The sequence below is a fragment of the Achroia grisella genome, unplaced genomic scaffold, assembly GCF_030625045.1.
Source record: "Achroia grisella isolate CSIRO2021 unplaced genomic scaffold, CSIRO_AGI_Agris_v1 utg2906, whole genome shotgun sequence".
NCBI lineage: Eukaryota > Metazoa > Arthropoda > Insecta > Lepidoptera > Pyralidae > Achroia > Achroia grisella.
This window is the reverse complement of record NW_026712780.1, coordinates 224980-240438: the sequence shown is the minus strand read 5'-3', so window position 1 is coordinate 240438 and position 15459 is coordinate 224980. Positions and strand designations below refer to the sequence as shown.

At 31.9% G+C, this 15459-nt stretch overlaps 1 protein-coding gene across 1 annotated transcript in view; it reads left to right on the top strand.

Annotated features, from left to right (window-relative positions):
- Positions 1 to 5768: 5768 nt before the first annotated feature.
- The window catches only part of LOC131843234 (homeobox protein BarH-like 1b), a 67103-nt gene continuing 57412 nt past the window's right edge, over positions 5769 to 15459 (top strand). Inside the window, exon 1 of the mRNA XM_059191842.1 lies at positions 5769 to 6404. Within this exon, the coding sequence (XP_059047825.1) occupies positions 5882 to 6404 (523 nt within the window). The 5' untranslated portion in view covers positions 5769 to 5881. The remainder of the gene's footprint in view (positions 6405 to 15459) is intronic.

Genomic DNA, 15459 nt, shown 5'->3' with positions numbered 1-15459 from the left:
ACCATCGGAAGTAATGAGATGTGCTAAATCGCTAGACCACCGAGGCCGTCAATATAATTTATTTTAACTCAAGCAACTTAATATTATTTAAAAAATATTGGCTCATATACCTAACATATTAGCACATCCTTATATATATAAAATACCTACTTAATGTATACTAGTTTGGTTTTAGCACCATTCCATACAACCAAGTAGGTAATATTATATTATCTATGATTTTCTGCACTGCTTACATGTGTATGTATCCATGTGGACATGAAATACATGTATAATAATCACAGAATAATTAGGAAGGTACGTAATTGTAACTTCTGTACAGTTAAGACTCCAAGAGATACTGAATCTAAGTAATGTCATCATATACAAATCTTTCGAGTTTTGATAATAAAATTAATCATGTAGGCATTAGTAGTGTTCTAAGAATTTTTCACTTCAATAAATTTTTTGTATCTAATTCACAAGACTTAACATGAAACTCACCGGTGTGTTGGCCTGGGTGTTAGAAACCCCTAATGACACACGGAATAGGTTTCTATAATGCGGTAGTGGGGTTTACTTCCGTTATCAATTTCTACCAAATAGTTCGCCACCTCTAAATATAGGGTAGTCATAGGGCAGGATTGTTTTATGGACAAGTCATTTATTAGTTCAGCTGTAGAATGTTTTTTTATATTTTGAAAGTTTTTTACAGATGACGTCGATAGAATGGTGTTCCCGCCAATGCTAACGGTATATACTGAAATATATCTACAATCAGGATGAACTTTACTGAAAAAAGTGATCTACGAAATTAGTTAAGTTGCGATATAAATAGCCAAACTTTAGTAACCAATCTATAATAATAACCTACTACAATTCACACAGTGCTATCTAGTTCCAAACTAAGCAGAACTTGTGTTATAGGTACCTACTAGATAACTGGTATAAATACTTTGATATCTATGCCTATATATATTTTTGTAAAACATAGATAATGTAAATAAAAAAGTACAGACCAGTTTTTCTAACTTTTTCATTGGTGGGTCGCATAATTTGACAGTCTCTATGGTATAGCGGTTTAGCACACCGCCTTGCTTTCGATGTTCTCGGGTTCTATTCCTCACACGGTATAAACATATGTGTTCATGAGTAAGATGGATTGTTTGTATTAGTTTGGGCAATTTCTATGGATATTATAGGTATATATGTATTTATAAAAAATTGTACCTATCTATGTATTCATATCGGTTGTATGTAGTACACATAATACAAGCTCTGTTTAACTTGGGACTAGATGGCGCTGGCTGAATTGTCCTGAGTTATTTTATATTAACTCGCAGAAATATCAGTCACATATCGTGGTTAATTCACAAAGTATTGACCAATATAACTTCTAATCGGAGCGCGGGGGGGGAAAGAATTGTTAGTAATGTGGACTAATAATTACCCCATTGCTCAGCATGGTCAGATTGACATCAAGACAGTTCTCAAAACCATCGTGATAAATTCATGGAGTATTTACTACGATGAGCTGACCTGACCTTATGCTCATCTTATCTTCCTCCACTGGTGCCCCGCCAGCGTAAACCATTAGCACAGGTGGGTGCATCATTTCATTATCATCCATAAAAAAATCGGATCTCGTAGAAGTCAACCAAACGTTATTTTCTAAACATTCGTATTAAGACGGACGGCACCCTAATTTCAGAGAACGGGACCCTAAATAAAGTAAAGGAAACTAAACGCATTACGTATGTAACTAATTATTCCTACCTAAAGGAAACAGTCTGTAACATCCGTCAATTTTGCATGTTTATGAAGGTATACGCATATTATCAAGCACTTTCTTTGTGGTCCCACCACGCAAATCTAAACTGAACCGATATTTAAGTAGGTAGTAGGTAGGTTATCTTAATCTTCTTCTTCATTAGAAAAACAAATTAGGTACGTCGACTACGAATGAACGGCATTCGTAGTCGACTTACCTAATTTGATTTTCTCAATTCTCATTCATCCCTGTTCGCAGTCATCTGCTTATTCACTATCTTTCTTGCTATATCATTTTTCACACAGTCCATCCATTTCATTTTCGGTATCCCTCTGCTCTCTACATTCATTTGTAATAGTATGTAATATTATGTTATCTGTGGTAACAGGTACTTTATTCAAAATAATCTCTTCATTCCTAGGTTTAGCCAATTCGTCTACACATACCTATACCTAGGTCCTATCTAGAGAAATTAAAATTATAATTATCTATTTAATTAAGCATAGGTACCTAATGGTGAACAATAATAGAAAGGGGGTGAATTTTTAACGAGTTATGAAACCGTTCAAAAAGAAGTTTGACTAAGGTATTTAAAACAGTATGGAAAAAAAGTTTTTAGCAGCGTTCTATGGCAATTAAGAGAGATAATTATTATAGTTTCTTAGGTATTATCTAATTTAGTTTTCTTGTTCATTTAATTAAATGCACAATAATTTTATATCGGTAGGTAGGTACTTACTTAGCTATTCTCGAGAAATGTTGCTAATGGAGACTATAGGACATGTTACGCCTCGTACGTGTACAACGCGCCTCGAGCAGCGTAATATTATTATTAGTACCTAATTAGTAGTTAACACAGTGTGTGACACATTTGCTAAAAAATGTAACAATAGCCTTAAGTCATATAATAATGTGTTGTTTATAGTAATTTGTTTGTAATATTTTAGATACGAATAAAGGCTTTATCTATCTAATTAGGTAGGTACAACTGTTTTTTGACCTCAATAAATTAAAAAAAATACATCTGCCTAATAAGGTTATTACGGTGTCAGAAATGGATACCTAAATAATTATAATTACCTAAGGTATTTGATACTGAATTTCGTAAGTGATTATTTCTTTTCTTGAATTATTAAAGATGATTATTATTATTATTATTGTAAATGTCATGGACCTATTACGTAATAAATGGCTATCTATTGTACAATTGTTCGGAAATAGACATGATTGGCCAATAATCGCGGGAACGTGCAATATGGCGTATGTTCCGGTAGTTCCGTCCTTTATGCTATAAAAATAATAAGCCATTACACATAATTTTATGGTATTAGATAGGTTTGTAGGTAGCTAGCCTCTATAAACTCATTTAAAAAATTTAAACCGAGGGGATGATTTTTAAGTGGGTAAATTGCTACATTGTAGATTCCTAGACAGTTTAATGTTTTGTAATACAGGTGACTATATTTTCTAGATTTAAATTATTTACCGAACTGGATAAAAATAAAAATCAGCACAATAAGAAATAAAATATACCTACCTACCTACTATCATTTCTTTTATAGATCCTCCTACATCAATATCTCAAAATAAATATAAAGATACATATACCTATGTATCTTTTAAACTAATTTAATTAGGTATATCGTCTTTTATAATACTTATCCTATATGGGGATAATCAAAGGTATACCTAGTCTAGAAATAGGTATGAGAACTTCGTTGGATATTAGAAATGTGTATCTACTACAATTCTATTAATTATTTAAGTCCATATTATCTAATTAATAGATATGAAGTTATTTATAAATTAATAATTCAAATAATAGATATCAAGGTTGAGTTAAAGGAGGATACCTAGATGTCCCATTTTATTGGATATTTATTCATTTCGTACATAGTAATACATAAAGTACTTATTTTTTAATAGGCATTCAAAAATTAAATTACTCCTTAAATAGAATATAATTTAATTTCAGAATGCATGTCTACAGAATAGGTGATGGTATAAAAATAAAATGCATTTTTAATAATGTAATCACACACTACGCAAACGGTTATTCTAGATAATACCTATACCTACTTATAAAATCATTAGTTTTATTTAATTAGGTCTCCACAAATGCTAACAATAATTTTGAACTCTAAGCTCTGTGTGACATGAGTTGGTTTTTATCGTCCCTACCCAGTAAAATTTTACGAGTCGATTAACGGTTATCCTTTACGTCCGCCATTTTGGATTTGTTATTTATTTAATGAGTTCCTTCATGCACTGTTACTTTTAAGGTGATGCGACAGATTTTTGTACCCATCAGTGGGTATTTACATACATTAGACATTTAAGTTACCTATTATAAATAGATATAAGTATAAATAGATATAAGTATAGATACATAGTTCTATAGATTTATTAGTAAGTACCTAAGTAGGTACTAAACCATTTCTTGTCTATTGTAATAATTTATTTATAACTTTAATTGTTTCAAGCATTAGGTATCTTATATAGATTAATGTTGAAATAGATACAAATAAATAATTGATTACACAATATACCTACCTATTAATGCTAAGTAACAATAAGTAACAATATAATTTAATTAATTTATTTGGCGGTCTGTAATAAAGCTTGAATAAGTGGTAGTAAGTAGATACCTATTGGGTTGCAGTCAATGGGTGAGATATGGCAGTAAAATACAGAATATGTAGGCGTAACATCATAGGATATTAGAAATAGACATAGAAATAATCTTTATTTAAATAAACTTAATATATCTTAGCACTTTTGAATAGTTAAGTTTTTTGATTCTACCGCTTATTCGGAATGCAGATTCATCACAAAAAGAATATCTAAGCAGGAAACTTCTGTGTTGCTCTTTTAAATAAATATTGATTTACTTGTATTTAATTAACAACAAGGATTAGGTTTGCGACAATCAACATAGAAACCGCTACGCACTTAATCTCTGTTCAATCAGATAACATTGTCAGCACTATGAAGTTAGATATTTTCTACAAAAATAATAATATCATTTATAAATTCTTCAATTTTATAATAAGCTTTTTTACAAAAAAAAAAAATATTTTATAACACATTCCAATTTTTTTTCTGGCAAATTGAGCAAATTGAGATTCCATTCCTCATGAATGGCAATGAGGGCCGCCTCATAGGCGTCATATGATGATGCAATATCGAAGGCGAATGTTACCTACCACTTAGGTATCATCCACTTTATTACCATTCCTGTTACCTATATAAAAAATTACAATTACTTAGATCCTAAGTAGCAAAACTTAGCCTATTAGGTAACTAAAGTAGATAGGTAAATGTAGACAATATAGGTAGATATATGTAGATATCTGTTCATAAGAATTGTTTAATCATCATTAAATTTACGATAAAAGTTATTTAGCCAAGTAGGTAAAATAATTGTTGTACAGAGGCATTGTAAAAAGCGAGCATGTAGTAATTTACGAGACCAGCCTCATAAATTGTTATTAACAGTCGATTAGGGATCATTTGTGCCTATGTATATCTAGGTGAGCATATTAATACACTTAATAGTAACCAGTTAATGCCTCCAACAATAAACTGTCCGCTACTATACCCAGTTTCGACAATTAACCGATGAACTATAAATGAAGGAAAGTGGCAATTTCTCTAGTGACAAACGTCGACCTTATCGACGCTAAATAATGGAGCAAGTAGTTAGAGTCGCGTCTTCATCCCGGTAATTAACAGAGCGCCTCCCTCCCCACACCAGCCGCGCCACACACCGCACTTTGCCCCACGGCGAGCTAAATTAATCACACCACGAATCTCGCCCCCCAATCCAGGGCCGGATTAAAAGGTTTTATTGGAGCGTAGAGTGTGACAACTCGACGCACCTAGCGATCCACCAACGACCAATCACAGCTTCACAATAATAAAATGAAGCGTTCTGATTCGTCGACGTTAATGGGCCACGCCTACATTCACCGCCCGTACCAGGGCTGTCACAGCCACGTCAGTTGAGCGAGGCGCGTCGATCCGTTAACCGTATTTTGTGTTAGCTTGATGTTTTGTGAGATAAACACAACCGGCGGAACACTTCGTACTAAACTGTGACTGTTGTGTGATGGATTTGTGAACTGAACGATGGAGGAGGAGTCTATGTCTGGACATAGTTGTTCTGAAGACGATATTAGTGTTGGGCGACCGTCACCGGCACCTTCGCGGTCACCGTCACCCCACGACTACTTTAGACCCTTAAAACGGCTGAAGATGGCTTCGGAGCCAGCCGAGGAACGGCGAGGGGAAGGTGTGAAAAGTTTTTCTATTTTGGACATTTTATCGCATAGCCCGCGTACACCTCCGCGCATAGTTCGACCCTGGGACGCGTCTGGATTTGAAAGATTGCAGCGGCTACAGCGCTTGGCTGGTGCTGCTTTATTAGACGGAGAGCGATGGAGACTGGCAGCTTTGGGTCTTTTGAGGCCGAGGGATATGGCGCCAGCGGAATGCTGTGATTCAGCTTCGGAGCGGTCCTCATCAGCATCAGACTGCTGCTCGGAGCCGCGGAGAGCTTCGCAGCAGGGCTCTACCGCGCCCCACACTCCCCTGGATGCTCTGTTCCACATGACGAGCAAAACTTTTGAAGCTAACAATGCTGACAATGGAGGTAAGTTTTATTTTGTTATTAAATTAGATTTAGAGGTAAACACAAGACTGATACTACCTACATTTTCTTATAGTTATGTTAGTGAACCGTAGGTAGATACTTCAAGAATAAATTACACGTTAGTAAAAAAATTTTTATTTGTTATTATTTTAGATTTTATCTACTTATCCACTTCAAAAAAGTACCTAAGTAAATTCAACTAACTGTTCATACATTAGCTTGGTTTAAGTACCTACTACCTATACCTATGTTATAAATAGGTAAATATCATTTACATATAGTTATTATTACATAATATAGATATGTCTGTTTACCTACTTAATTAGGTAGTTAACTACCTAATATACCTAGGTATATGATATGTATATGAATCTTATAAGAAAATAAAATGATGAGAACAAGCAGAACATCCTACTAACTACTACTAACAATAAGACATTAGTAATTATTCTCGAATTACACAAATAGATCTACTATTCATATTAATTCATAAGTCAAGAACGTCTCATCCAATCTATTATCTAATTCTACCGTTATCAGGTTATCACAACCATACACTAGGTAGAAAAGTATTTTTGGTTTTTAATGGATGATAGATGCCTGCACTTGAATGAGGCAATAGTTTTATTAAATATGAATAAAGAATATTGCACCCGCCTGCACTATCTAACGGGGAATCGCTGGTGGAGAATGAAATAATGCTATAACTGGCTGGCGGGTTACCAGCGGAGGATTATAGGATGAAAACGAAGTCAGTTAGGTGTATCATTGTGAGATTCATCAAGAGTTACCCGCGATGGTTTGAACCTCCATGTTACTTATATATAGGCACCTATTACAAAAATACGGCCATTATTTCCCATTAGGTACTAATTAATAATCTGCTTTTCATAATACTAGGTATTGTACAGACTTATTGTAAATATTAATGTAAGCTAATAGTACCTGATATCTAATATCTAAATATAAGCTGTAGATAATAATAATTAAAAGTCTATCCTGAGCGTTGTTTGACTTCTGATAGAATATTAGAGATTCAGAATTCTAATATTCTATTATAGAATCATGTACCTATACATAGTAAAAATGTTAATGAACTCTAACAATGTGCTAGTTTCACTTATAATGTATCTGTCTAAAATAAAGGAATTTTTTTATGTCTCTTAGGTACCTATATAATAGTTACCTACAATATCTTTATGAATACCTACTATCCGCTTATTTCTAATTACGTACTATAAAACTCCTACAACGGCAAAAAGTGTAGTAATAAGCAATATTTTTAATTTGGTTAATATGTAAAATGCAATGACCTCTAACACCTCCACCCACCTTTTAACCTCTAAAACTTATATATCTAATCACTGAATGTAAGTTAGGTACTTAATTTAGTAGATAATAGTAGATATTTAAAATAAAAGAAAATCGTTTTTGACAACTACTTATACTACTTTAATATGAAGAAAATAGAATTATTTACGTACAAAATCAATTAAAATCACTTACTAAGACAACTAAATTTAAAAAATACACATATGTATTCTGTATACCTACCTACTTAAATAACTACTTATATATCTACGTATCTAATAAAAACAATACAGGGAAATCGTGCTCTATGCTTGGTGACAAATTGATCTAGGGATATAAGCAACCGATTAAATAAATGCGACACTAATGAGGTGTTTATGCTATTAATAGCACTAATTAATACTCAATCACTCTGTATTCTTTATGTGATTGTATCATTCGTGTCATTATGTAACAATACCTATAATTAACAGTTCTTGTTGGCATCCTAGTGACACGATACATTTTGCAACTTCGTTATAATAGAATATTAGAATTCTGAATCTCTAATATTCTATCAGAAGTCAAACAACGCTCAGGATAGACTTTTAATTATTATTATCTACAGCTTATATTTAGATATTAGATATCAGGTACTATTAGCTTACATTAATATTTACAATAAGTCTGTACAATACCTAGTATTATGAAAAGCAGATTATTAATTAGTACCTAATGGGAAATAATGGCCGTATTTTTGTAATAGGTGCCTACTGCCTATATATACCTAAGTAACATGGAGGTTCAAACCATCGCGGGTAACTCTTGATGAATCTCACAATGATACACCTAACTGACTTCGACCTATCTACTGAAGAGAAAACTGAAACTTTCAAAAACATTTTTCATTGATGCAGCGCTCCTATTGGCTGTAGCGTAATGTACCTTTAGACTTCCTCTACAAATGCGACGTTCATCATTAAAATAATTTTAAATTTTGAGACTACAGTTATGTATCTCATTTGATTTGATACTAATCTTATCTTGGTATATGCAATTCCCCTCATCCGATAACTGGAATATAGTATTTTAAAATAATTTACAATTCTAACCAGTGCCACCAGCAATTATTGAGATCACTCGTTCAATCAAACATCAAATCAGAATAAGTTCATGTTACCTATGCTTTTTTTATATTATCTAGTATTTTTTTTGTTATAAATATTTACTTAAGTATTTAAGTTTTATTAACAGGTAGATTATATTTATAGTTATTAAAAAGTATGTTGTAGGTTAGAAAGTAATTTACAGATGTTTCATTACCTACTTATATTTTTTTACACTCCAAACATCATTAGCAAAGCCATACCTAAACTACATGAGATCTATGGTTAATACGTATTTGATGACTGTGGGCTATTCAAATATCATTAATTTAAATAGTTATAAATATGTATGTAACTACGAATATACATATATAATTACAGTAATAACTAGACGCTTGCATATAGCCAGAATTAGATGAAAAAATATTAAATTTAATTATCTACTTGTACTTGCTACATTTTTTTAATGATAAAATAACAGTCTAAAAATTGGTCTTAAGTATCAATTGTATAAATAAAATATTTTAGTGATTATTAATTACGAAAGTAGGTATTGTAGTTTCGATTTCTAGAATATGTTTTTGTAAAATTAGTCTAAACAAAATCTTTCTAGAAAATAATATACTAACTTTTTTACTGACTACATTTATGAATAAAACATAAAATAAAGCAATATAATAAGCCTTGAGTTAACGCTTTCAAATCCTTAACTAACCACATTTATAAAAATTAACCACTTAATAACATAATCAAATCAATGAGCTTTTAATGACCCTAAAGTTACACGCAGTCATTCTTGGGTCCTTTTAAAAAAAATATTAAATTGACTATGCGAGTGTAATTTACACGAACTTTGCAAAAAAACCTATTGTTGCTGGCACAAAAGAAGACATCACGGCAGTTAACAATGGGGTTTGAAATCGAATATAACGTCGACGCGGTTCTGTTCCAAAGGTTCTGATGTGCTCCATATGCTACAAGATTGAAATGTATAAGCGCCAAACATCCATTTGTCATTGCAGCACCTATGGGCATAACCGCTTGATTGAGGAAGTCATTTCTTGTTTATGAACGGAAATAATGTTTTTTCAACATCCCTGGCTGCTCTGCGGGACATTAGATATTAGTACATTAACGTTTGATAGGTAGCCATCCATTTTTTTTTTGTATTTCAAATGACATACATCTTTATTATGAACATCAAGCATTTGTATATAAATTCCAGTAACTAGTCCCAAGTTCGAAACATGTGTAGTTATGGTATGAATATATATATTTTTTTTAATTGTCAATCACACACAATCAAAGGTATTCGGATAGTAGTAGCTTTCGATACAAAGAAATAATTTTTAAAATAGTATTTTTATTGTAGGTATATCTATTAGACACATACAAAATAAAGTCAAGTCTTTTGTCTGTATAATATTAATTTATACTTTATAGGCTACTGACTATATCGGTTATATTTATTTTATCATCACACCTAATCAAGGATGAACACTATTCTTTTATAAGTCGATTCCTGAAGGTTGAACATGACTGCCAGGAATGCCTATTCCAACGAAACCTATCTATTTTGTGTCAAGCTGTACTTACACAGCTAGGTATGTGTATAAATAAAAGCTATACTAATTCATTGTTACAATATTTTTCCCTCCAAAACTTTTCAAATGTGTCTTTTAAAGCGGGTTATTATTCTGTTATGTGACATTTATGTGAATACCACGACGTTATCGTGTTGTGACGATTTTTTAATAGAATCTACCACACAATGGGCAATGCATTATGCACTTGCGTAATTTTATTACTCATCGGTAGGTATATATAGTATACAGCTCTATAGAGCCAACGAATCGACATAAAATTTTCATAAAATATGCTATCATATGTATGCTTATCATATATATATATATATATATGTTTATCTTTTTTTTTAATTAGGTTACATAGGTACTATACGAAATTCATATACAAATATGTACAATACAAAATTTCATGTCAATAAACCCAGCAGTATTTCAGCTGTGCGTTGATAAATAAACATTTTAAATTACATAAGTAGTACCTTAGTACTTTCCTAGTAGATATTAATTTTATTTATATATTAAAGCACTATGTAAAATTTATCCTCTTAAGCAGTATCTTAAGATTTTATATATTTATATAGCTGTAACCTATAATAATAATAAGCCTAGACAAATCATACAGCGCCATCTAGCCCCTAGCTACGCAGAGCTTGTGATATTGGGACCTACTCGACAATTGACATAAATACTTAAATTCTATTGTTTTTAAATACATAATGGTTAACACCCGGGGGGAATGGAATTGTTAGTAATGTGGACTCATGACCCCATTGCTAACAATGTATCACATGTCAGGTTGACCTCCACGTGGTTTCCCCTGGAAACCATCGTGCTAAATTCCTGGCGAATTTGTCACGACGGGCTAACTGACCTGATCTCATGTTCATCTTATCATCCTCCGCTGGTGCCCCGCCAGCGTAAACCGTTAGCGCAGGCGAGCACACCATTCCATTATCATCAAATAAAAAAAAATGGTTAACACACAGTCCAATAAAAACAACTAGGTATACTCATAAATACAAAGTAGCACCGTACGAGGAATTGAACCCGTGACAATCGGAAGTAAAACGGTAGTAAAGCGCTACACCACATAGGTCGTTCGTATACACCTTTACCTATTTAATAGTGTACATGTAGGTATAAACTTATTTTTTTTAATATACTTATAATATAAAATATATAATGTGGATTTTGTTTAAATACATGTGGAACTTTTCTTGTATTTTTTAAACATAAATAGGTAATATAAAATTAAATAAAATTTATCATTAACGATTTATTAGAATAATATTTATATCTAAAATGTTAATGAATAAAATGCAACTTCGATTATGATTTATTCAATTATCACGCCATGAATAAATATAAATGAAATTTAACAACCAATCAAAGGCTTAACTCACAAAGTCGGCAGTCGGCAACAGAATTATTATATTCTATTATGCCGCAAATGACGTACCAACCTGCGTGGGGTCCGCAAAGGTGTCAGAAATGCACACGTTTTTATTACCCCCATTATGAAAAAAAACTCTGAGGCAAAGGCACCCGCTGTAAAAGGCCAGTCGCACACTATGCTATTAGGCATCATTCAAAAATTGCTGACTAACTAACTTACATTGAATGGTTTAAATCGGCAAGCAACGGGGAGACATTATATTAATTTGGTTTTGTAGTAATAATATCTTTTATGCTACTACATAATAATTTGAAGCGATCCTTTTAATTTGCAAAGGAGGCCAATACTTAGTATTTGCTTGAAACTGTGACAATGTGATGAATTGTTGGAATTTTTTGCTTTTGCTGTAATTTGCTGTAAAATCTTGAAGAATTAACCGCGATGGTATCCAAAAAGGACCATGTAAAGATTAACCCGATTTTATAGGTTAGTAATCCTTTAGAAACTCATTGTTAATAATGAGGTCGTAAGTCTCATTAAATATTTCTCTTCATAACAGAAACTAGCGTTTGTTGGAATTGTGTCCAGATTAATAATTGTTAGGTAATATAACATTTATTTTATTTAGGGTTTGGGCTATAATTTATAGATTTTAGACCATACACAGAGATCTATATACTTAGACTTTCTAATAAAATATAGATAGATATATGAGTAGGTAGTTTACATTTAGCACGTAGGTACTACAAATTAAATACATATACCTAAAATAAAATGGCAATCGTCATGAATGATTATATTAAGTAAGAATAAATAAGTACCTACCTAAAGTTTTTGTTACTTTTTATATAATACAAAACACACGCTATTTATTTGAAAAAAGTTGTACTAGGCCTACTTCGCACTCATACTGTTATAAATGTTATGATATATCTACCTACCTACATAATTAATCTTCATAAAAAAGCCACGCAAAGAACATAAAACTATACCTATTAAATGTTATATGTATTTCTACACCTCCATTACTTTAAGCATTAATTATCTTAATTCCTCAAACAAAAGCCGGCATAAACTTTTAAAAGGCAAGGTGCGTCTATCGGTCCTTATCCATCACATACTATTGGAAAGAGCCAGGTGAAGTTGACCTCTGTTAATTTAATTATATTATCCGGACATCTATAACATCTTATCTGGCATCCATCTGTGTTATACACTGAAAGGTTTTTGGAAGATAATATTCGTTCAACTAAAAAAGATGCGTCCCTTGAGTTTCAAAATAAAACGGTATTCCTCTATTATTATTATTTTATAGGTATAAAAGGGCTGAAACTATATTTTATTAATAAATTTTATAACATAATTTTGAATATTTATTCATTTATATTAACTTTGAATATTTTATGTAAACAGATTGAGTTATATACCATAGTTACATACCTATTTCAATTTCTTATATAAATTTGAGAACATTATTCTATATAAACTGGTACAATAAATCTATACCTACCTAAAGTGATATCTATATTAAAATAATTGATTGGCGGAATAATTACAACCGTATTGAATATAAATATCATAAGCTGAAATAAAAAAATAACTTCACGACTTAATGCGAATTATAATCTAAAATATTTTAAGTCAATTAGTAGGTATTGAGAAATAAATTTTGTTCACCAATTTTTAATCGCTGCGGAATGTAATTTATAATATATCTACACTACTATAGGTATGTTGTTACTACACATTTATTCTTTCCAGATTGAACAAAAGATCCTATTTAATTTAATACTGGGTGTTTACTACATTATAATCTATAGGTAATATGATATCTCAATTAATTATAGAAATTTGCATAAATTGTGATATATGAATAGTATTTAATACAGAAAATATATTAGTTTTGGTAATGGATTTATTAACAATAAAAATCCACGCGAATAAGGACGCAGCTAATACAAGTATCTATAAGTTTTAAAGACAACGGCGACGCTCTAAATTAAGACAATCGATAAAAAGCGCACACCTTTCTATCGTATACATAATAGCATCGGCAGCGGTCATTAGTTAATAACCCCCACATTTGGACACCCCGAGTGTCGAATTATAGGCCTGTTTTTGTAAATAAACCGCCGGGGCCTTTGTAGTCTGTTATTTTGTTTAAATTGACGTGATGCGAGTCAGACCGATGTTCGCTGATACGCATACAAATGAGTCAGGTTTCAGATTTTTACACTACTGTGATACTAGATGTCACAAGTGAATAATTATTATTTTACATGCGGAAAATATTCCTAATTATCTAGAATCTAGACTATCCAGTTTCATGGGTAACCCCGCTATTTTACCTAAAATTTCCTTCTTGCAGAATGTGAGATTCGATATAACTTAACTTATATCTTCTCATGGTAAGAGAAGAGACAAGAGAAAAGGTTGAATATAAGTAGGTACTACTTATATTCTCAACTTTTCTCTTGTTTTTTTTAATGTATTTAGGAAAACAAACAATGACAAAATAATACATATTAGGTAGGTATACAATATTAAAAAAAAACATAAAATTACCACTCACAGCTTTTATTATATTACTCATACGTTTATAGATTACAATTATTTATTAATTACTTTGAAATAGTAATTCTGTAATATAATTTGTTACTTAAATAATAAAGTGTAAAAGAAACTCATCCGTTAAAGAAACCTAAGAATAACATTTTTATTTCTGTCACCCTTCAGTAAATCCCCCAATCGGATATTACGAAAAATATAACATTGTAAATAAAATTTTTATTACAAACTTCGTTCAGTAGGAACGCACCTTTAGATATTGATTCAGATAAGTTAATCGCTTAACACAATCGATTGATTTTTTATTCTCCCTTTGTGCCTCCACCGAATCGCCCAAAATTATGCGTTACCGTGGGGGTTTGTAAGTTTTTGGGGTCAGGTGTGCGACCTAATTTAATTGGTTGCCGATAAAAATCGTACGACACCCCATATTTTTGTCTTATCCTAATGGGTGGAGCCAAATTTTATTTTAGGTAAGGGATATTTAATGAAGTATCTTTGGTTTGTTTTATATAGGTATATACTATATATAAACACTCTACATAAAAAAAGAGTAATATGCATATTTTTTAATGATGATAATTATAATCATACCGGTTCACCCACTTGCGCTAACGGTTTACGGTGGTAGGGCACCAGTGGAGGAGATAGGTCAGGTCAGTTAGCCCATCCACTAGGAATTTATTACGATGCTTCCCAGGATGAACCGCGTGGAGGTCAACCTGACATTACTAGCAATAGGGTTATCAGTCCACATTACTTACAATTACCTTCCCCCCCAAAATGTCAATATTAAAAATACGAAAACAGCTGTAGGTACATTTGAAATATAATAATAAATTAATGTAAAATAAAATAATAATTCATTAAGGTAGGTACTGTGTTAAATCAACTATATGTTCCATTTATTAAATCGATTCTCGATAATCGATATGCCATTCGCTTTGGTCAGATTATGCACATCGTAAATGACTTACCTATGTTGTTTACAATCGATAAAGCATATTGGTTGTAGTTGTCGACTGCGATAACATGTGATAAGCGAATTGTAACACGGCTGTGTGGGTAAACTACTTAATTGAATTATGTTTACAAACGTGACACTAGCT